The sequence below is a fragment of the Myxine glutinosa genome, chromosome 5 (genome assembly GCF_964187855.1).
Source record: "Myxine glutinosa chromosome 5, kmMyxGlut1.1, whole genome shotgun sequence".
Classification (NCBI taxonomy): Eukaryota; Metazoa; Chordata; class Myxini; order Myxiniformes; family Myxinidae; genus Myxine; species Myxine glutinosa.
Genome location: NC_136265.1, coordinates 162,447,906 through 162,472,320, shown reverse-complemented (window position 1 = coordinate 162,472,320; position 24,415 = coordinate 162,447,906). Strand labels below are relative to the sequence as shown.

The window sequence follows — 24,415 nt, the reverse complement described above, 5'->3', positions numbered from 1 at the left end:
GTATGTTGAAATGTGTTGAAAAAGTCAAAACTTTACATAGGGTGTACTTACTTTTTCATGTGACTGTAGTATAATTTATTTTGTGGCTGTGAAACCAAAGAAAAAACATCTTCCTATAATTCACCAAATGTCCGTCCGTCTGTCTGTCTGTCCGTTCCCAGGTACTGCAAAAACAGCCGCAAAAACGGCAAAAAACGGCAACAAAATTTTGGGTGGGTAATCCTGCGACCCCCTGGAGTATAATCGGCTCTATTATTTTTCCCAATTTCAGCTTTGGTCTCCAGCATTTTCAGGCTTGGACTCCCGCCTAACGTTATTGTCCCGGGTACCGCAAAAACGGCTGCACTGATCGTAACGATACACCTCCATGCCCGTGGGATTCCCATGGATGACCCCACTAGTATTTATAATGGCATTCTCAGCCCACACAACTCCCACTCCCCTCCTCCAAACGTGATTAACAGTAAATATCGCCTTTTAAAACCTATCCTGTGCATCAACAAGCCCCAGATATGACTTCCTATCAGTGTCAAGAAGCACAAAGGTTTGGGTAATGCACCTGTCTACGAACCTTCGGCGTTTCACGGGGCCCACATCGTCAGGAGTTTTTGTAATTTACAGACAGCAAGATATCAACTTTTTGAACGAGTTGATCATGAAGTTCTCCAACCGTTTCATTGTGTGGAGACATGACCCTTTCTCGCAGGTACGCTAATAAGTACTTTTGGTTTCTTGAAATTATATTTGTCATTTCCTTCTTGAATCCTTACTTGGAGGCATGAAAGAGATCAAGGTTGCAGCTATTTATTTCGACACCAGGGCTTTCTGTGCACGTGTGCTGATCAATCAGGGGCAGGATTACGTCATTTCAAAAGTGCCGTATTATTTTGGGACACATCAAATTGTCCACGTTGTGTTGCATCATCAGTGCTTGTTAAAAAGGTAACCAACCTGTGCAACCTGCTTACGGCTCCAGTGTTACCGACAATGTCCTTCGAGGCCTTGGGCTGGTATCGGTCAGTCCACAGCTGGTTGTCCACAAATTCTGCAAAAAAAAAAAATACATTTCACCAGTTACAGCAGCCGTAAAGTAAAAAGCTGTCCACAAGCCTTGTTCTTCAGAAAACAAACACATTGGCAACCTGTTGTCTATTCCCTTGCACACACTCATTACACTGGGATTCCATGTTGACATCCAATGTACCATGTTTATTTTCCCCATGTCTGAATGTCTCTTTCATTCGTTTTTTTCCCCACCCCTGGAACAAACTCCTACACTCTCTTCAATCCCACTCCTCCCTCCATGTCTTCAAAACAGCTGTTCACAACCATCTCTTATCTTCCCCTATCCAAAACCTTGATCTTTTCTACCCTGGGAAATCCACCTCCTTCAAATTCCTTGTTTTCGTTCCTGAAATCCCCTGTAGTGTCCATCTTGTTTATCCCGTGTATACGGCCCCTGCCCTCTCTCTTCCACAGATCTCCTGATGTCCCTGTTCTTTACTGTCGTTGCGCTTCTCTCTCTTTCTGTGTCTGTGTGTCTGTCTGTCTCTTGTTATTATATGTTCTATGTGTTAGCTCTGATACGAGCCTCGACTATGTATACAAAAACAAAAAAACTAGAACGACACTCTTTGACGTCACAAGGTCAAACAATATGCCCCCACGTATATTATTAGATCATTATACATACTTGGACCAAGTTTGATTTAAATCTCTTCAGCTGTTTTCAAGCATCATAGTTTTACCTGACATGACCTCTGACGCCAAAATCTAATCAGGTCATCTTTTCATCGTAATATATAGTTGTACCAAGTTTGGCCAAAGTCCCACCACTGATTCACAAGTTAACGCAGTAGGAGATATTTTTTAACCCAATGGAACCTCTGACCTTTGACCTCTTCAGCCCATAATGTAATCCATTCATTCATTCATCATTATACATACTTGTACCAAGTTAGGGTTAGTTCCCTTCAGCCGTTAAGTTATCATGGTGACAAAATAATTTTTACTTAACATGACCTCTGAGCTTTGACCTCGACCCCCATATCAAATCAGTTTATGTTTGCATCATAATATATAATTATACCAAGTTTGGTGAAAAACCCATTACTGGTTCATAAGTTAGCTCGGCAACAGAATTTTTACCCGACAGGACATCTGACATTTGACCTCGTGACCCCAAAATCCAATTAGTTGATCTTTACATCATTATACATACCTGTACCAAGTTTGAATTAGATCCCTTAAGCCGTTCTCAAGTTATAAACCTATTACAGACTTTGACCTTTGACCTATTGAACCCAAAATCAAATCAGTCAATCTTTGCATCATAATACCTCACTCCAATTCCACTGCTTCGCCGATGACATCCAGCTTTTCATCTCCACCAAGTCCGTCTCCACCGACACCCACTCTATCCTGACAAACTGTGTCTCTGAAATAAAATCCTGGCTTCAAATCAACTTCCTCAAACTTAACTGTGATAAATCTGAAATAATCATCATTGGCCCAAAAACGCTCACAAAATCCACCCATAACTTTGCCTTCAACATCGACGGTATCCCAGTATCTACCTCCCCTCTCATCCGGAATCTTGGCGTCATCTTTGACCAAACCCTCTCCTTCGACAAATACACTAAACAGATCACAAAGAGAGCCTTCTTTCACCTGAAAAACATCGCCCGTCTCCGCTCATCCCTCTCCTCCACGGCTGCAGAAACCCTCATCCACGCCTTCATCACCTCCCGTCTGGACTACTGCAATAGCCTCCTCTATGGTTCACCCTCAACAATCACCAATAAACTCCAATACATTCAGAACTCCGCTGCCCGTCTACTCACCCATTCCCGGACCCGTGACCACATCACCCCCGTCCTTTACAAGCTTCACTGGCTCCCCATCTCCCAGAGAATCCAGTACAAAATCCTCCTCTTGACCTACAAAGCCCTCCATAACCTGGCCCCCATCCTACCTGGCTGACCTCCTCTCCAGACACACTCCCACCCGCAACCTCCGCTCTGCTGGTACCAACCTCCTGACCGACCCCCCCCCCCCCCCCCCCCATCCGGACCAAATTCAGATCCTGGGGGGACAGGGCCTTCTCCATCGCTGCTCCCACCCTCTGGAACTCACTACCTCACACCATCAGAGACTCCTCCTCACTCACCACATTCAAAACATCACTCAAGACCCACCTGTTCAGCACTGCATTCAACATTCAACCCACAGCATTTAACCCCTGACTATCACTTCTCCTTCTCCCTCCTTTTGCTTTAAATATTTCCCTATTGATTCTTGTCTTTTTGCAATTGTTGTTTTCATGTTTTGTTATGCATTATGTTTTGCACTCTGTCAAAGCGCCTTTGGGCTTCATGAAAAGCGCTATACAAAATAAATGAATTATTATTATTATTATTATAATACATACTTGTACCAACTTTGGTCAGAATCCCATCACTGGTTCACAAGTTAATGCGGTAACATAAATTTTACCTAACATGACATCTGACCTTTGACTGCATGACCCCAAATATCGAATCAGTTCATCTTTACCTCATTATACATACCTGCACCAACTTTGACTAAGATTCCTTCAGGCGTTCTCAAATTATCACGGTAACGAAAACCTATCACGGATGGACGGACGGACAGCCGGACAGACAACCCGAAAACGTAATGCCTCCGGTGACTTCCTTGGCAGAGGCATAAAAACGTCCTTGTATTTCATGCAAAAGTACATTGGCATCTCCTCATGTCACTATTCTACATGTGACATATCTACAAGCTCATCCAAGAGCTTTAGATCACTTTAGAAAAATAAAATTAAAAAGTGTGTCCAATCAATGCCAGTGTCAATATCATTTTGACGCTACTGTATATTTAAATAATGACATTGCATTTCCAACATCCTTCAAATAATATCGTTATCTTTGATGCAAAACAAACAGTTTAATGTAATGTTTAAAACACCATATCTGCATCATAAACAACATACAAACAAACAAAACATATTGTGAACAACAAAGAAAGGAATTTTTTTTAACAAAAACATCAAGAAGAAAATAATCACACCAAAGTTTCTTTTAGAGGCTTCTTCCCCAGCAATGCCATATCCAGAAGCGTCAAATGATTCTGCTTTACTCATGCCATGTCGTAAAGCATCTCCAGAGTGCCTTCGTACTTTCATTCTGGCACGGTCCGATATTCCTACCGCCTCTGAATTGCTTCGGCTAGAAGCACCGATCACAATATCACTTTCAGCATCTTTCAAGGTCTGCAAGCAGAAAAATTCCAAAGTTGGATTAAAATGAATGTTTGAAATATTTTGCGTGCAAACAAAAAAAGCATGGCAGCAGAGGCGCATGTGAAGGCGTGGCGGAAGAGTATAGCCCTGTTATTTCACCCCAAAGACTGACATATCAATTTTGGGCAAGACCTGAATAGTTTTGCAGATAGCATAAATTAATTTCACTCTTCTTAACAACATTAATAACAGTATTAAAAAGAATAAAACAGCAGAAGTGAACACCAAGTTATGACAATAACCAAAGTACAGTGCCTTCCGAAAGTATTCACACTCCATGGCTTTTTCACATTTTGTTGTGTTACAGCCACAATTTAAAATGGATTAAATTGAGATTTTTGTTTTCATAAAAAAACAAAACAAAAGGTTCTTGCTGAACAGTTCATCGTTGAACAAAAATAGGGCAGCAACAAACAACAACAACAGGCATTTTAAGGCCATTTTCCCTGCAAGAGCAGGGGTGGTTAGCCTTGCGGTCCCCATGACAATCTTCTCCATTTTTCCCTATTTTCTGCATCTCCCCTTGTTAACCCCCTTGCCCGCATTTCTTCTTCCACCATCTTTAGCCAAGTCTTTCTCGGTCTTCCCCGTCCTCTACTTCCTTCTACATTCATTTCCATCACTCTTCTCAACCAGTCACTTTCATCCTTCCTCAACACATGACCAAACGATCTCAACCTGTTTCTCTTCACAGCATCCATCACAGGCTCTATTCCCATCATCTTTTGCAATTCATCATTTGTCTTCCTCTCTCTCAATGATACTCCACACATCCACAGAACCATTCGCATTTTCACTCTTTCCAGCCTTCATTGCTGCTCTACATTCATTACCCATGTCTCGCTCCCATAAATCATAACACTTCTCACACATGCAGCATACACCTTTCCCTTCAGCTTCAACGACACTCCCCTCCTCGTCAGCACGCCACTCAGTTCCCGAAACTTCTTCCATGCACATCTCACTCTAGCAACCGTTGCCGAGTCTGATCCACCTTCTCCATTCAGTATGTCTCCGAGGTAGCAAAATGTTTTCACACCTTCCAGCTTCACGCCGTCTCCAAGATCCAACTCAACATTTCCTCCATCTGCAGCTCCCTCTGTGCACACCTTACATTTGAATGTAGCTGCCACACTGGTTAGTGGCTAATGACCCTCTTAAACCACTACATTTTTGATGAACCCACTCAGCACACATTGTACATTGAATGGAGTTCACTCCGACACTCCGACAAAAATAGGGCAGCGACGGAATAAAATTTCATATATTTGACGGAATAAAATTCTGCTTTCAAAACAGAAAATACACTCCTTTTAAATGATCCTTTATGATGATCACCTCAGCCTTTTCCTCCATTTCCGGCCGCCGTCGCTTTCTCCTGCAATTCCGGTTGCTTCCTCCCTCTGCCTTGCGCTTGTTTTGGACACCCAAGTGGTTTATTGAACCCTGATGTCCTTTGTCTTTGATGCCTTCCATGTTGCTGTGCCTGAAGCCTGCTGAAGAGGAAAAGGTGATGGGATACATGGATACGTCAAATTGTAATCAATTCAAAGAATGACTTCATTTTGGCATTCCAAAGCGGATGGCAAATGCCTGAAAAACCCTTGAGGCATAAAATGCCGTTTCCAGCTGTTCTTTCTGTTTCAATGTGGTAGATATCACTTATTAAATTGAGAGTTAGCTACCACTACCCCTTCCCACCCACTCACCTTCTCCGCTACAAGGCAAAAAGGCAAACTGTACAAAAAAAAGAAGTATAAATCCAGCTGTAAAATAACTTCTGCAAACAAAGATTACCTGGACTGTCAGAAAAGCGCTTACTCAGCAGCCGTTGGTAGAACGTGTTAACAGATAATCCTGGCTGAGCGGCTTTTATCTCTTCAAGCAGTGCTTGGTGTTGGATGTCCGTCTTGACACATTGAGCAGCCTGAGATAAACATACAGGAACATTGATATTAGCCGTTTTTATGTGGTCATTAAAATATTCAGACTTGCATATAAAAAACATCACTGACATACATACACACGGAGGTGGATACATTGAGACACGGTGTGTCTCCGTTCAATCTCCTGGATCCCATCCACGTGTGGAGATAGCAATCAACAGCAGCAACTTGCACGCACATATGCATGCATGCATTCACACGCACGCGCACGATTTCCTTCCACCTCCCCTCCTCCCATAAAAATCTTCCCAACAACAATTATAATCATGTATTGAACAATATGGCTAAAATATTTGTAAACCGAAAGTAAGAGCCTCACTGATTGATTTGTAACCAATTGACGGATTTTCTGACTGCTTGAACCATCAGCTAGGTTCCGTTCTTCATAAAAGTTTTGACCCTTTCAGCCCAGAATCTCTCCAAACAGTGGGACCACAACCTCAGAATAAAAAAAACAATGACTCACAAAGACCTTTTCATGGTGGACTTGTTGTTTGTGATCCAAGGGCTTTTGAGGAAAGTGTTGACAAATCAAAATTTTTTTTTTTTTTTTTTTGTATACAAGATCGAGGCTCGTGAAAGAGCCAACATTAATCACACAGAAAGACAAACCGACACGTAAAACATATAACATGGGGAGCGGTAGACAAAATGGGGAGAGAGGGGGAAGGACACAAACACAACATTTGACAGCAGGGACATCGAGAGATCTGTGGGAGGGAGAGGGCTTTGGGGGGGGACGCATGGGAAGGGGGGGGGGGGGAGAGGTATAAAACATATGGACACTGCCAGGACTTCCAGGAAAGAAGTTGGAATTTCAAACAAGGTGGATCTGGGGTGAATTAGCGGGCGTAGAAAAGATCAAGGTTTTGGATGGGGGAAGATAAGAGATGGTGGTGAACAGCTGTTTTAAAGACCTGGAGGGAGGAGTGGGATTGAAGGGAGTGTGGGAGTTTGTTCCAGAGGCGGGAGAAAGGAGGAATGAAAGAGTGAAGGTGAGCAGAGAGCCGAGATTTCGGCAGTTTAACCATCAGAGGGTTGCTGGCAGATCTTGTGCGACCTGTAGGAATATTTGGGGGACAAAGCACAGAGAGAGCTGGGGGAGAAAGGCCGGAGAGGAGTCGGTAGAAGACAGAAAGACTACCCACCTGTCTGCGGTGAGCGAGTGAAAGGCCCTCGGAGATAGCTTCATCACGGGAGATTCCAATGATTCTGAAAGCTTTGGTTTCAACAGCGTGAAGCCGAGTTAGGTGTGAGGCAGGAGCACCGGCCCATAGGGGAGAACAGTATTCCATTGAGCTGTGGATGAAAGCCTTGGATGTGGTGAGGAGCTCAGGTGTGGTGAGGAAGGACTTCGCACGACGAAGGATGCCCAGTCGGCGACTGGCTTTGGAGGCCAGCTTGGAAATGTGGTTTTCCCAAGAAAGATCATGGCAGATAGTGAGACCCAAAAGCTTGAGCGACAGAACTTCTTGGAGAGGATTGTTGAGAAAGTAGCTGGGAGGGTTGTCCAGTCGATCTTTTCGGAGAGACATAGTAACAGTGTGAGATTTGTCAGGATTGAAAGACATGTTCCACTTGTTTGACCAGTCTGTGATTTTGTCCAGGTCTTCAGAGAGTGAGGAGGCTGCAGACTGCCGATCTGAGGGAAGAGGAATGGAGCGGCAGAGAATGGAGTCATCAGCAAAGAGATAGAGAGGATTTTCCAGAGAGTCGGGGAGATCATTGATAAAGACCAGAAAAAGCACAGGGCCCAGAACACTGCCTTGGGGAACTCCAGCCTGAAAAGGAAGGGGAGATGAGAGAAATCCATTCAGGGCCACACGTTGACTACGACCAGAGAGGAAGTCCACAAGCCATGCATGGACATTTCCATGAATACCATAGGAGGAGAGTTTGGTGAGCAGAGCTGGGTGCCAGACCGTATCGAAGGCACGTGATATGTCAAGGGAGACAGCTCTGATTTCCTGTTTGGCATTGAGGACCTCCATCCATTGTTGAGACAGCAGAAGCAGCATGTCCAGAGTAGAATGACCTGGTCTGAATCCAAATTGATGATCGGAGATCAAGCCATTGGAGAAGAGGAAGGATTTGATATCCGAAGCAATGATGGATTCCATGACTTTGCTGATAATTGGGAGCAGGCTGATTTGTCTGTAGTTGCAAGGACCTGTTTTTGCACCTTTTTTGTGTAAAGCGGTGCTGATTGATTAATGTTTGCTGATTTCCAGGATGCTGGCAGATGACCTTGAGCAAAAGAGAGGGTGAAAATAACAGAGAGATGGTGAGATAGAGCGGCAGAGCAGGATTTTGATGTATAAATAGTTAGAGATTTGACTAACCTTTTGCCAAACAAATATATGTACGAGAAAACAAAACAAAACACGAGTTTGAACTGGAAAGGAGATGGTGGGTGGCAATAAGGAACAGGAAGCAGACTTTGGTGATAATGAGGAAGAAGATAGGAAAAATAAAACAAAACAAATGGTATCGAAAAAATGTGGGTGACAGCGAGAACAAAGAAAGGCAAAGGTTAATGTGAAACATCAAAAAAAAAATTAAAACCACAAAGAAAACACGTGCTGCAGATAGAAATAAGCAATCCCAAACAGAAACTAGAACGACACCCAGAGTGCATAGTCTCGCCTAGCATGCACATTCTGAACAAAAATACCATCATCAAATGAACATGCTACGATTATGGCCCATTTCTATTATGGCCTATGTACCTGTATCATCCATGCACTATTATTATGTATAGATTGAATTATTTATTCACATCGGGTCATATATCATGCATATGAAGTTCCAGATTTTTCAGAGAAAGATTTCAATTCAAGTAATTGTGGGTGGAATACCACTTCACTGATGATGTCATATGCCAAGTTTCAATTTATTTAATTGAGCGATTTCGGAGAAAATGATGTCAATTTTTCCTTTAATCAATATGGCTGTCATAGCATGTGACCTATGATGTCAGAGTTAGCATTAAAATATTCGACATGGGGAGTCTCTCCTATGTTTAAAGTTTTGCATCGATCGGACAAGCGGTTGCAGAGATAAACATCTTGAAAGTGAAAATATATGGCCACGGACTCACAAAGACACACAGACAGGTGCATTGCAATCGTCTCATCACTTTCACGACTAACAAGACTGAGTATTTAGCAATACCGAGTCTACCCAGGTATATAGATTACAGTAAATCTGAGAATGATCAATCCATGTGTGGATTCACACAATAACATACTCACACACATAGACCAACATTACAATAGCCTCTCACATGCCTTCAGAAACAAGGGAGGCTAATAAGTAGATCTTTAAAAGCTTAACAACAAGTAGCCAATCGATGGCTGAGTCTAGGAATAATTGGCCTTGTGGTGCGTGTATAGCCAGTTTACACCTTCATGACGCATGCGTTGCAGTAACACATCTTGTGAAAAGTTATTTGTACACTCCTACCCACAATGCGTGGTCTTCCCGGCAGGAAGAGATCTTTGCCCATGTCAACTGCCCCAGAGATAAGGTCGTCGAGGGCATAATAACTGGCACAGGTTCAGATGTTGACCGGCAAAACTGCAACGAAGCTGGGAACGGCAGGTCCCAGCACGAGGAGTCTTTGGGATGGTGGGGGTCAGAAACAGAGACCTTCCCTATAAACCACAGCTTGTGTTTAGTGAAGACCTTTGGTAAACCTCAATATGTAATGGTCAAATATGATAACGACAACAATGAGGATATAAGGGGACCAATATACAAGCGGGCAGATAGCGTTGAAATAGCCATCCCTAAATAGTGTGAAACTTCAAGGAGCCATCTTTGTGTTGGTGATGCAAGAGGTCAAGGTAGGGTATAAATTGGGAAACAAAGAGAAGGGGAGGAATTAGAAAAAAAAGACAGGATTGGGGAATGTGGGAAGAGAGGGCAAACAAGTGAAAGTAGAATGGAAAGATAGGAGCAAGGACAGGAAAATAAGATGTCAAGAAATATAAGGGGGCAACAGAGTTTCAAATGACACCAACGTTGAATCAACTATAAATGAATGAGTTGTGTGTGTGTGTGAGGCATGGTTTTTGTGGAGCATTCTGATGTGGAATGAGATACACCAGAATGATCGTTATGATCTCCTGAGTTGATAAGGCTAATCAACTACAAATAATCTGGAAGAATTCCCAAGTTTTAAACGGATGCTACGTTAAAGTGTATAGAGCAGAGCAATACGTCCTTCCAATTACAAAATAAATAATAAAAACAATGACTACAATGGCACTCGGCAGAGTGCATACCTCCACCAGGCTGAACAGTTTATGTTTTGTAACCCTTTGATAGGCCAGATCTTGATCCAGACCTGAACGAAAGTCTTGTTCTTGTCACCTAACCAACTCAGCCACCTAGTTTTGCCATAACTGGTCCACAACTTTTTGAAATATGATGCTATATATCGTTTTTAGCCCATCACTCAGTGGTGAAGAATAACTTAAAAAATAAAATTATGCTATCCAGATCCGGATCTTCACCAAAATCCAATCGTTTCCTGTCTGGCACACACCCAACATGTCCGCCAGGTTTTGTCCGCATCCGTCCATAACGTTTTGAGATCATGCTATAAATCGGCTTTAGCCCCATTACTCAATGATGAAGAATCACTTACAAACAGCCGATCAGGGGTGAAAACATAACCTCCACCCACCTTCGATGGGGGAGGTAATAACATTGTAACAAAGCATATTTTAATTAATACTAATAACTAGCCGAAACCCGTGGAACATCCACGGAAGGGAGGATGTGGTGTATGGATAGAGTGTACCATTATGCATGGCATAGGGGATTTGCTTGTCCGAGTAAGAGTTAGGAATAAAGATGAGAATGAAGAGTGCGTATATGAACAACGTATTTATTGCAATCTACACCGCGATCGACGACACCGGCACAAATGCATGCTCTGGATTGTCCACTCAGTGGACGGCTTGCTTTCGCCTTCGCCTGTCCAATCAGCGGACGGCTTGCTTCGCCTTCGCCCAGCAGACGCCAATACGGTGGCGTCGTAAGATGGCGTCGTATCGGCAGTTAATCGGATGCTTTTGGGCCCCAACGTCGGCTAATTCAGATTTTTCGAGTATGGCTGTACGTGATAAACAAAGAGCGTGGTTCGTAGATCGTAAATCCATTAGTGCCGTGGGCATCGGGTCACTGGGTCACTGGGTGCGGCGTAAAAGGGATAACAAAGTCGAGTCCTTACGCTATTATTATATAGATATTAACAACAAAAATAGTCGTATCATTCGGTAATAATAATAACGAACATATAATCCCCACCCTGGCCCAAGCAAATCAGGGCTTGATGAAAGGCAAGCTAATGCTCGAGAAGTACAGCCGACAGGTATGTTACAAGACCGTGAAGACCAATTAAAATTTGGTTCAATGGGCCTACTACTACTACATAATAGATGATTCTACTAATCAAATTTTTTATCACATTGCAGGTCTGTCTCCCCCAATCAGCAACGCACAAATCAAGTTAAGGAAACAGACCAAACGATTTAAACATAAAATTACACATTTTAATCTCTCACCATCCTTCTGAAGCACATGCACCACAGGAAGAAAGGCTGGCAAATTGGCTGTTGGGGCCACACGTGCCAGGGCACATGCAGCTCGCTTCGTTGGGACACTCTGCAGGAATGGTTGTTGCTGAGCCAGACAGATGCCTTTCACTTCTATAATGCCATCACTGCACAAGTGCACATTCAAGTTTCGTTTATCATTTTTTAATGTTTGCAGAAGTTGACATTTTGGAAATAGTGCAGCCATGATCCATGCATTCACAAAGCTCTACTCACCTGTCAAGGGCTTTAACACTGAGAACTGGGGTCGATATTCTTGGCTGAAATATCGGTGCCAACTTTAGGGCTGCTTCAGCAACTGTTCGGACACCAATCGAAAATCCTCAGTAATAGCGAAATATCTGGCACAAAACACTCATTTGTTTAAAATCATACTCGACTTCTTCATCCATATACAGCACAAGGCTGTGGGGTAGCATCCATTGGCTGACTGCCCGGCTGTGCCGTTAATGTAATGGCCTATGCCTGTTTAAGGGCAGCAATTTGGAACTTGTTTAGGGTGCCGGCGATAGCTCACCTACTCTTCACGAAGGACACCATGGGAACTTTAACGTCCAGCAATAAATGCAGGCAGACGGGACACCCAGTTCAACGTCCATCCGAGGGACGGCACACAAATGGATGAATAACCCTGCCTGTGAAACACCAGGACAGTTTATAGCTGGATCAAGATTCAAACCCAGACTACACAGCCGAGAGGCGAGTGTGCGTGCCTCTCAGCCATCCTGTCAGCCCATCATTCTCAACTCAAGCATCATCAGATAACATCCTCCGATGCTCAATGCAGACACACTCTAACTTGCCTACATTTTACATGAATTGCTTTTCCCATTTAAAGGTTTAAATTCCATAAAAGCCGATGCATTCATGAAAGCAAAGAAAAGAGCAAGAAAATCATTCACATAAGGATGCAACCAATGAGCTCCCACCTGGTTTGGCTTCTGGTGCTGTAGCTTTCCTTGTACTACAAAACTCATTTAGCAAACTTTTGCAAGACCTGGTCATCTTTGTCCTTGGAGTCATGAGGTTTTGCCCACATCGTTTCGGGCTGCCATCACTTAATATTACGGTAGACGTCTGGCCAGAGAGTTGGGGATGATGTAACAGATGGAATGAGTGCATAAGGTTAAATATAGGGTTGAGAGTAAATTTAAATTGGAAATTAAAAGTTTAATTTTCACTCAATGGCAAGAGAACAAACAAGTACCGCACTGCAACTGAAAACCAACCTGGGTATTTCGCTGAGCTACTCCACAATCTTGTGAAGAATCATACAGAGGAGCTTGTTCTAATCTGTCCTGTGATGTCCTTCTCTTTCCATAAAGTCTCTTGTGCTTCAACTTCTGCAAAAATTAACGCTTTTCAATCAACCTTTAACCAATTAAGAAGAAAAATGCACTCGAGGATCACACAGGCGAATGAAGCCAATTTCTATCGAGTAATAAAGCGCCCAGTTAAATTGGCAAAAAAAATCACATCCGATACACAAGGTTCCCATGGAAGTTTAGTAAACCTTTTAAAAGGAAACTTGAAAATATAACTTGATTACCGTTGTAAGCCCTTTCCTCGCAACTCTTTTGATGTCAGATTTATCTTCAGGGGTTGAACAAGGAACAACACGAGATAGCTTCAAACTGCAAAGGAGAAAGCGTTTCAGTTTTTCCATAATAAGTTGAATAAGCTTAAACAAAATCGAGATGTTGATATTATTTCACAGGAATCTCTTCTATCAAATGCTATGGAAATGAAGATTGCTCCACAAAACAACAAATATTCAAAAACTAGCTATATACCTGTCTAGGATGTGTGATGCGAGGTTTCCCTACCCCCCCCCCCTTTTTTTCATACCTCCACTTGCTGCATCGTGGAAAAATGTATCTAAATTGGAATTTATTAGAAAAAAAACAAAAAAAAATCTTGGTCTTCCATGAGCTTCGATCTTGGGAGGGACAAAAAGCGTTTCTACCTTCTTTTTGTCAAACAAACGACAAAATAACAATCCCGTGACGGAATGACGCTACGTGCCACCGACTGGAATGCAATGATGTTGTCCAGCGTGGAAAACACTGAGAAAAGTGTTCGGCATGGTCAAAAGGAATAAAAGTTGGAAATAAATTTATATGCCACAAGCGGATTTGTAAGACATTGCTAATAATGCCTCCAACGTTTAGCGATGACGTGTGAAGCAGTGAGAGGGGAGATTAGAAACAGATCGAGTCCATTAGCCTCGGTAGGGAGCCCATCCAGGAGGAGGAAACTCTCAATTTCAAATCCACTGCTGCCTTGCAGTATTTTTTAGAAAGAGTAAGGACAGCAATCCTTATCAAAGCAGGTGTTAAGTGCTCTTTCCCTCCGTCAGCCCGTTGGTCGCCCTTGGGCAATGCGTACCGCTCCATTGCAGCCTCTCAATCAGGGTGGCGTGAAGCCATGGCAGCAGGTGGTGGATGGCTATGCAGACAGCTGGTAAAATTTTAACAGTAGTGACTGCATTGCCTTGATGCTAGGCAGAGGATTCTCATCTGGAGAACAATTGCTTGGGTTGGGAACAATTCCCAGAAGGCAGCAAAGGCATACCACTTCTGTATTTATCAAGAAAGCAAAAATCAGGAATTCAACAGACAAAGTTTTGGCGCTGGATGGCGAATGCTTCAGGCGTGGAAGCACCAACCAAGTCCTGGGGAAAAGCAAAGCGTTCTGATGAGTCGGACTGGCAGTAATGACGATACTGGATCAAACCCACAAAGAAATCAAACTGCTGAGGTTGCCAGAGTGGAGTCTAACTCTGAGCTTTTCAAAGGTCCATAGAATTGGGACATGGAATGCAAGGTCAATGAACCAGGGAAAGTTAGATACAAAGAAAGATGTCGAGGATAAGAATTGAAATTTTGGTGTCAAGTGAACTGGACCAGTTTGGGACGGTTTTCCACCTGACGTTTATAAAGTGTCATTTTCTGCTTACAAAACCTGTAAAAAAACACTGAGTTACAGGGATTTGTAATAAGATGTTGGTAGAGTCAATACGAAGATACAACTCAGTCAATGACAGGTTAATATCAGCAAGATTTAAAGGGCATAAAATGAACACCACCATCATGCAGATATATGCCCAACATATACAGTAGATGAAAAATTTGCAGAGAGGTTTTCTGGACAATTGCAGGAATTGGTAGAACAGGTGCAGGTTATAGGAGACTAAAATGCAAAAGTTTGAGAAGCAAGAGCACCAGGCATGGCAGAAGTATGGAATTGGTGTTCAACATGAGCCAGCGCAGCAAATGCTGGAATTCTGTGAGGAGAATGATCTTGAAATTGTAAACATGGTTCAAAAACAGGAAAACACATCAACTTCACTTGATTGGCAACTAAGAATTCAGATAGACTACATTTTAATCAACAGAAGATGGAGAGGTGCTGTGGAATCTTCCCATACTCTATCAGGCGCAGACTTTGGGACACATCATGTGGAGTTGCACCTATGGTGAAAATTTCCTATCAATCGGACCAACGGTTACAGAGAAAATCATATTTATTCTATGCGGACAAACAAACAAACAGACAGACAAACAGACACTAATGCAATACCATCTCCTCAGGCGAGGGCAACTAGAACAGCACTCAGTGGAGAGCATACCTCCGCCTGGTGAACAGTTTACGTTTTGTATCTCAGAGTAGACCAGAAAATCACAATACAGAATCACATTTAATCAAAATAAATCACAGGAATCACCGTCCATAACTTTTTGAGATATCCTGCTGTGTATCGTTTTGGCCCTATCTCCCAGTGGTGAAGAATCACTTAAAAAATTCTACCAGCCGGATCCAAATCCAGATCTTCATCAGATCATTTAATCATTTCGTCCTTGTTACATACGCTACCTCTCTGCCAAATTTCGTCCGAATATGTCCACAACGTTTTGAGATATCTTGTTCACAAACGGACAAACGGACAAACAGACAGGGGTGAAAACATAATCTCCATCCACCTTTGGTGGCGGAGGTAACGAGAGAGTTCATAGAACACGTTACTCCACACAGTGTTAAAATATAAAATTCAATTTAAGTAAAATAAAGATTGTAAAAGTCGTATAAATAAAAATAATTCTGGAAATTTACCGCCATTGATGCAGTGTCTGTTACAGTATTACACCACCCTATCTAACACGTTACATTAGTTATCGGTACCTGTTATTTGTGTTCTTTATAATGTCCTTAAAACAGTAAGTTTCCCATTTGGAATGATTTTCAAATTTGTTTGACTAGTAGACAGGTAGACCGGGGTTGGGGTGGGGGAAACGCATTAGTGTCTGAAGGAAGCGGTGCAGTTTGGTATTTTTTTAAATATGAAATTGACAAAGCCTATAAAACAAATGAAACCCTTTAGAATTACCCATTGGAACCCTTTAGAATTATCCTTGAGACTTATCCTTTAGAATTAATTACCCTTTAGAACTCTTTAGAATTATCCTTCAGAACCCATCAGAATTACCCATTAGAACCCATTAGAATTAAACACGGTGGGTTAGAAAGGTTCTTCATTTTTGACGGACGGATGTAAAGAAGTACATAGCCAAATATTGAAGCGGCTTCACCGTTTAAAAATGTATCACGCTCCTCTCTGCATGTGCAATCAAGACAAATGAAAAGCAGAAGTTTTTTTATTTTGTCTTCTTCAGACAGAAGAAGAGATGAAAACCAAGGGTGCATCTGCAGAGGACATCGAGTACCTAAACTCGTATTTGTAAAGAAAAGCTAGGAAAAATGAAGATATAATTTCAAAGAGGCATGCATAGAGATAGAGAGTGACAACAGAGTGCGAAAACAAGAGATTTTTTTTTTTTTTTAATCGGAGAAATCACAGGAACGTTTCGGCCTAAAATTGGGGTTCATCTTCGTCTTTCATACTCAGCACAACTCGACTGCAGTTAGCATTATCTTCTGGGGGTGCAGCAGTGCCCCAATTAGGTTAGAGTAAGAATTTGTTCAGGCAACAGCTCGGCTAGTCTTCGCGAAGAGCACCGTGGGATATTTAACGGCCACAAAATAATACTGGCAGATGGGATGTCCAGTTTAACATCCACCCGAAGGACGGCACACATTGATGAATCAAACTGCCTTTGAACCTCCAGGGTGGCAGTTCATAGCTGGGCCGAGATACAAATCTAGGCTAGACAGCTTAGAGACAAGTGTGCATACCTCTAAGCTATCGTACCAGCCCCAGGAATGGGGTTCTTTTAGAGGTAAAACAGGAAAAGACCTAGGAGAAGAAACAGGTGAAAGAAAGATGGAAAGAGTACACCTCATAAGCAATCCCATAGTCCTCACCGAATGGGACTTCCTTTCTTCGTCTCCTCTGCTTCAAGCTGCTCCGACCTGTACAAACTTCGAATCAAGATTTGCTTCCTCTTCCTCCTGATTGCTCTTCTCAAGTTCTGCCTCTTTGCATTAGTCTCCTTTACTTTGAGTTCCAGTCCCCGATCTGTGGATCCCACATTTTGTTGGGCACGTCGTGTTCTCTTGCTATCACATGCTTTTACTAGTTGTGCTTTCACCACACAAGATTTTCTAATGCACTTTTTGCTTTGTGCTTTGGTGTCTTTCTTGGTGAGCATTTTCGCTGGCTCGGCTACCTTTCCATCTTCTTTATGCGTTTTCTTGCAGAAAGTAATGTTGTCAATTGTTAGGATGCATTGCGATTTGTCTTTAGACTTCCCTTTCAAACATTCTTTGTATTTCCCACAGTTCTTTTTCCTTGCCAATCCTTCTCCCTTTTTCTTGGTGTAAACTTCTATTTTACTTACTTCTTCAATCTCTGCATTTTTATTTTCATCCATCACTTCCACTTCATTGGACTCGTATCCCTGATGGTTGCTTCCTTCATCAATGATCAGCTGTTCCTGCTCTCTTCCCTTAGATTCCTGCTGCCCCAATAGCTGCATTGTTACACCTGCTCGTTGTGGTACCTTCCTGGAGCTTGTACCTTCCTGCTCTCCTTGTCCCGTTGACTTGCATTGTTTTTTGTGAGGTCGTTGAAGCAGAGAATGAAGTGGAGGCTCCTGCGATGAAGAGTTGCTAAGCCTCCTGAAGGCTGCCATAAACTCACTCTTTTCCTTTTTGGTGCTCTTACTGTCCCCGCTTTGGTCATTTGATCCCACCGAGGCATTCAATTCGTCCAAGGACGGGGCTATCCTGACTGTCTTGTTTTCTTGAACATCATCTGACAGTGACCCCATATTTGGCCTCACCTTTGATCGCTCTCTGGTATGTTGTGATTTTTCTTTATCAAAATCATCACTGCTGACTAACTCTATTTTCGTATTTTCTACACTGAGTACACTCAATTCCTTCTTTGCCCTTCCTTTCTTCTTATTGGAGACCTTCTTTGTTGTCTCGTCGATGCTCTGTTTTAAGCCTCTTTCTTCCATAACATGACTACCCTGAAGATTTGCATTTCCACGCTGTGCCTTCCCTTTCAAACATTCTTTGTATTTCCCACAGTTCTTTTTCCTTGCCAATCCTCCCTTTTTCTTGGTGTAAACTTCTATTTTACTTACTTCTTCAATCTCTGCATTTTTATTTTCATCCATCACTTCCACTTCATTGGACTCATATCCCTGATGGTTGCTTCCTTCATCAATGATCAGCTGTTCCTGCTCTCTTCCCTTAGATTCCTGCTGCCCCAATAGCTGCATTGTTACACCTGCTCGTTGTGGTACCTTCCTGGAGCTTGTACCTTCCTGCTCTCCTTGTCCCGTTGACTTGCATTGTTTTTTGTGAGGTCGTTGAAGCAGAGAATGAAGTGGAGGCTCCTGCGATGAAGAGTTGCTAAGCCTCCTGAAGGCTGCCATAAACTCACTCTTTTCCTTTTTGGTGCTCTTACTGTCCCCGCTTTGGTCATTTGATCCCACCGAGGCATTCAATTCGTCCAAGGACGGGGCTATCCTGACTGTCTTGTTTTCTTGAACATCATCTGACAGTGACCCCATATTTGGCCTCACCTTTGATCGCTCTCTGGTATGTTGTGATTTTTCTTTATCAAAATCATCACTGCTGACTAACTCTATTTTCGTATTTTCTACACTGAGTACACTCAATTCCTTCTTTGCCCTTCCTTTCTTCTTATTGGAGACCTTCTTTGTTGTCTCGTCGATGCTCTGTTTTAAGCCTCTTTCTTCCATAACATGACTACCCTGAAGATTTGCATTTCCACGCTGTGCCTTCCCTTTCAAACATTCTTTGTATTTCCCACAGTTCTTTTTCCTTGCCAATCCTCCCTTTTTCTTGGTGTAAACTTCTATTTTACTTACTTCTTCAATCTCTGCATTTTTATTTTCATCCATCACTTCCACTTCATTGGACTCGTATCCCTGATGGTTGCTTCCTTCATCAATGATCAGCTGTTCCTGCTCTCTTCCCTTAGATTCCTGCTGCCCCAATAGCTGCATTGTTACACCTGCTCGTTGTGGTACCTTCCTGGAGCTTGTACCTTCCTGCTCTCCTTGTCCCGTTGACTTGCATTGTTTTTTGTGAGGTCGTTGAAGCAGAGAATGAAGTGGAGGCTCCTGCAATGAAGAGTTGCTAAGCCTCCTGAAGGCTGCCATAAACTCACTCTTTTCCTTTTTGGTGCTCTTACTGTCCCCGCTTTGGTCATTTGATCCCACCGAGGCATTCAATTCGTCCAAGGACGGGGCTGTCCTGACTGTCTTGTTTTCTTGAACATCATCTGATAGTGACCCCATATTTGGCCTCACCTTTGATCGCTCTCTGGTATGTTGTGATTTTTCTTTATCAAAATCATCACTGCTGACTAACTCTATTTTCGTATTTTCTACACTGAGTACACTCAATTCCTTCTTTGCCCTTCCTTTCTTCTTATTGGAGACCTTCTTTGTTGTCTCGTCGATGCTCTGTTTTAAGCCTTTTTCTTCCACAACATGACTACCCTGGAGATTTGCATTTCCACGCTGTGCCTTATGACCCAAAATACTTGTACAGTGCGGTTTCTGTTTAGAACAACCTCGACCCTTAGACATACGGACTGGCTGTTGCCTCGCTTCTGTCTCCTCCAAACTACATCGTTCATTCTTTCTAATATTTATTCCTTCTGTCTTCTTCACCTTCCTCTCTTCAAACACTTCTAATGAGTCTGTGCTCTCAAGTTCTATTATCTCAAGGTCGAGCTCTTTCTTCTTCCTTTTCGTTTTCACTTTGTGCTTTTCATCGGTGTGTTTAATTTCCTTCCCACTCTTGCTTAAAACTGCATTCACTGAAAGAACAAAAATAAAAACCATTAAGAAACAGATAGCAGTGGTAAACCTTCAGTCAACATCAATTACTAAAAGGCGATTCATCCGTCTGCGCGTCATGCGAAGAAGAAGCAGCACAACCTCAACCATTAGCACTTCGTACTGTTGTAGGATAATGAAAATAGTATTGCTGGAAAGCTAATAATCAATTTACTTTGAATAAAAATTGCGTCCGTTTAAACTTAAAGGTCCCCGTTTTAAAAGCCCTCTTTCTGGACTTGAATAAAAATATGTGTGAATTGAAGCTCAATGCAGCAACGGTAACATTTATTATTCTATGACAGTAGGAACCCTTTTGAAAAACACAACACACAAAATCATATATAATACGCAAAGGAATATAAAAATACTGTATATGAAGGTACGTGGAAAGAACACAAATAACGACAGGACAGCAGCAACCGCCAACAACACCAACAGCAAATAATAACGACAGCAGAAAACAACAACAATAACTAGGTGTTATTCCAAGATAGACATGCAATATGTTTGTGAAGTGCAAAATGCTCTCTTTTAATGAAATCAGTCAGCGAAGCGACAGGTACTGTAGGCACAGCTAGTATTATTTAATAAAGAGGTCAAGGTTCATGATCCATGAGAGTTTTAAAGTACTGACACTATTAAAAGTATTGCTTTGTGTAATTTAACAAATTGGTTAAATCTAACCGCACCAATAGCCACATGGATACAAAAATAAATAAATAAATAAATTAATATATACATAATACATGCAAGACAAAACAGCAAACAATCAACACCAAAAAGGTCAAGAAGGCCAAGGACAATCAATCCAGGTAACCTTTCAGCTAATTAAGTCAATGCAGGTTATTATTATTCATTCAGTCATATTAAAACAGTAAACGTATTAATTGAAAACAGCTGGACTTACGAGTCAGTAAAGCCAATGTTTTGGCAAGAATCCACTTGCATTGGTCATGGAAGACGAAGTGAAGAAGCAGCTTGAGAATCGCCACGCGACCTCCACCGTTGGTTGGGTGACTTGGTCTGTAGACCAAATCCCGGGCGTCACGTGACGGTTGCAGACAGCATGGAGGATATGTTTTGTTGAGAGATGGTGATTCTACTCTTTCCCAAATGGATTCCTTTACACCTCGAGTAAATCACTTTTGTCTTTGTCTAAGATGACCATTGGACTGTTATCAAAGCTATGAGCATGTAGGTTCAGGTGTGTATACACAGCAGAGTCTGCAACGGTCACATGACTTCCAGATTGGTCAATAGACCAACTCACCCTACCAACAGTGGAGGTCACATGGCGATTCTCAAGCAGTGGAGGTCACATAGCGATTCTCAAGCTTATTCTTCACTTCAACATCTGCCATGACCAAGGCGAGTGGATTCTCACCAAAACGTCGACTTTACTGTCTCGTGAGTCCTGCTTTTAAAAATTATTAACTTTTACTCTTTCAGCTAATTAATTACCATGTTTCGATGTCTTCTCTCTGAAGTCCTTCTGCGCTACCAGACAATCTTGCGACTTGGATGATGAGCCAGAACGGGGACTGAAGTACTTAAGTAGGTCCATGTGGTGCAATTGCGGGGAAGTAGCAGGAGTTACTTTGCAAGGTAGCTGAGAAAAGTAGCTCGTAATGGTATTATTTCTCGGCTTATCAATATCATGATGATGGGTCCTCTCAGCCTAGAAGATGAGTGAGCACATCAAGGGTAAGGTGCAAAAAAAAATTTCAACAGAAACTTAAAAAAAAAAAACTGACATCATTAATTAATTACTATATTAATGTATGCCTCAATAACATAAGAAGATAGTGAATAATATTTAACGAAATAAAAAAGATCGATCACACACACACAACAATGACACACACACACACACACACACACACACACACACACACACACACACACACACACAACAACGACACACACACACACAGAAAAATGACACACACACACACAATGACACACACACACACACACACAATGACACACACACACATAACAATGACACACACACACACACATAACAATGACACACACACACACCAATGACACACACACACATAACAATGACACACACACACATAACAATGACACACACACACACATAACAATGACACACACACACATAACAATGACACACACACACATAACAATGACACACACACACATAACAATGACACACACACATAACAATGACACACACACACATAACAATGACACACACACACATAACAATGACACACACACACACATAACAATGACACACACACACATAACAATGACACACACACACATAACAATGACACACACACACACATAACAATGACACACACACACACACATAACAATGACACACACACACATATAACAATGACACACACACACATATAACAATGACACACACACACATATAACAATGACACACACACACATATAACAATGACACACACACACATATAACAATGACACACACACACATATAACAATGACACACACACACATATAACAATGACACACACACACACACATAACAATGACACACACACACACACATAACAATGACACACACACACACACATAACAATGACACACACATAACAATGACACACACATAACAATGACACACACATAACAATGACACACACATAACAATGACACACACATAACAATGACACACACATAACAATGACACACACATAACAGTGACACACACATAACAGTGACACACACATAACAGTGACACACACATAACAGTGACACACACATAACAGTGACACACACATAACAGTGACACACACACACACACATAACAATGACACACACACACACACACACACACACACACACACACACACACACACACACACACACACACACACACACACACACACACACCAAACAACAATTCTTTACTGGGAAGTTTTCCATCAGCGTCTCCACAGCAACTGCTCCCACCATGGCATCGCACAAACACTCTTGGCCCAAACCGTGGACACACACTAACTCGGCGTCCTGAGGGTAGGATAAACACGGAACAGTGGAATCGATGCACGCATTTCCTCAAGAAAATAAATAAAATAAAATTGACTCTTTAACTGTCCGAACACAGCAAGCACTTCTGTCATTATCGTGTCATGGAACTGAAAGACCATTTCATGTTTCACTCGTATAGTAAATGGAAGAATACGATAGTCGAGTCAGGTCGACCATGTTTCTGAAGGGCGATGCTTCCACTTGTGGTGAGGTAACTTTGATGACGTTATTAAAACAAATTTTAAAAAACTCGACAGCGACAGCACAAATATGTCGTTATACCACGAATGGTGGAATCAGAGAAGTCGAAACAACCGTGGAAGGATTAATCACTTCATTCAATACAAAGAGCCCGTGAACCGAATGCGCCGCAGCACCGAACGACTCACACACCTGAGAGCGACGTCGGTGAAAAGGTAGGGAAAATGCACAGTCAGGTAAACTTGTCGGGATAGATCGAACTAGGTTCGGACGCGGCGTAAATTGGCGCCAAAATGATTTCCGCGCTGTCCCGACATGCATCACGACATCCGGTCATACCGCCAGTAACAGGCAGGATTAAGAATTTTAACTTCACACTCCGAAATGGCTTTCAAAGCCCCGTGTCCGGGCAGGTGCGATCCAGTGCGGTGTGTAAATAATATTAAACGTCATTTTAAAACTGAAGAAATTGTGGCATTCCAAATGGCCTTGACGGTTCACTCCATTTAAAGATAGATATTTAAAGGTTTACAGTGTGTACAAAAGGTATTACGCGATGTTCTTCGATTGCTTTACACTCTAAACATTTTCAAGACCAACTTCCGGTGGGAGTATTCTCGATATATCCTCAAACTCGATTGGCGTCCCTGTCACGTCACCCTCACCTATTTACTTACCAATATTAATACGTGAAGCGTGTGTAAATTCTATAACATTTGGAGCATTTTAAATTAGAGTAAAGAAAAGGTTGAAAGGCGGATAAGACGAGAAAAAGAAGAAAGCTACACGAGTCGACAACTACGAACCTTACACCGCCTGACCCATGCCGCAAGTTCGTTTGTCTTCCTCATTTAAGTTTTATGGATTTTTCAGAAACAAAAAGTTAGATTTATTATCAGCTTCTTAAGTTGTATTTTTTTTTGTCTTTTTAGGTGCTTTACTTAAAATATATATATATATATAAATTGTGTCGTGCACTTAATATTGACGATGGTGACTAGGTGGTGTAATGGGTGT

The 24,415-nt window shown here is 42.1% G+C and overlaps 1 protein-coding gene across 5 annotated transcripts in view; it reads right to left on the bottom strand.

Moving 5' to 3' along the window:
* ATAD5 (ATPase family AAA domain containing 5) overlaps positions 1-24,212 on the bottom strand; it is a 45,460-nt gene extending 21,248 nt beyond the window's left edge. For 2 of the 5 annotated variants that reach the window (XR_013623610.1, XM_078778967.1), the window contains exons 1-14: positions 23,591-24,212; positions 23,060-23,176; positions 21,626-21,842; positions 17,202-20,142; positions 13,429-13,513; positions 13,109-13,222; positions 12,809-12,956; positions 12,096-12,177; positions 11,829-11,986; positions 9,718-9,872; positions 6,104-6,233; positions 5,645-5,802; positions 4,075-4,276; positions 952-1,045 (exon numbers count right to left, since the gene is read on the bottom strand). Coding sequence is in view for 4 of the 5 variants with exons in the window: in XM_078778967.1 (XP_078635093.1) it covers positions 952-1,045; positions 4,075-4,276; positions 5,645-5,802; positions 6,104-6,233; positions 9,718-9,872; positions 11,829-11,986; positions 12,096-12,177; positions 12,809-12,956; positions 13,109-13,222; positions 13,429-13,513; positions 17,202-20,142; positions 21,626-21,842; positions 23,060-23,176; positions 23,591-23,719 (4,730 nt within the window). In the remaining variant the exon portion in view is untranslated. The remainder of the gene's footprint in view (positions 1-951; positions 1,046-4,074; positions 4,277-5,644; positions 5,803-6,103; positions 6,234-9,717; positions 9,873-11,828; positions 11,987-12,095; positions 12,178-12,808; positions 12,957-13,108; positions 13,223-13,428; positions 13,514-17,201; positions 20,143-21,625; positions 21,843-23,059; positions 23,177-23,590) is intronic. The other 3 variants (XM_078778968.1, XM_078778969.1, XM_068115760.2) reach the window with 3 other exon arrangements.
* Positions 24,213-24,415: the final 203 nt, after the last annotated feature.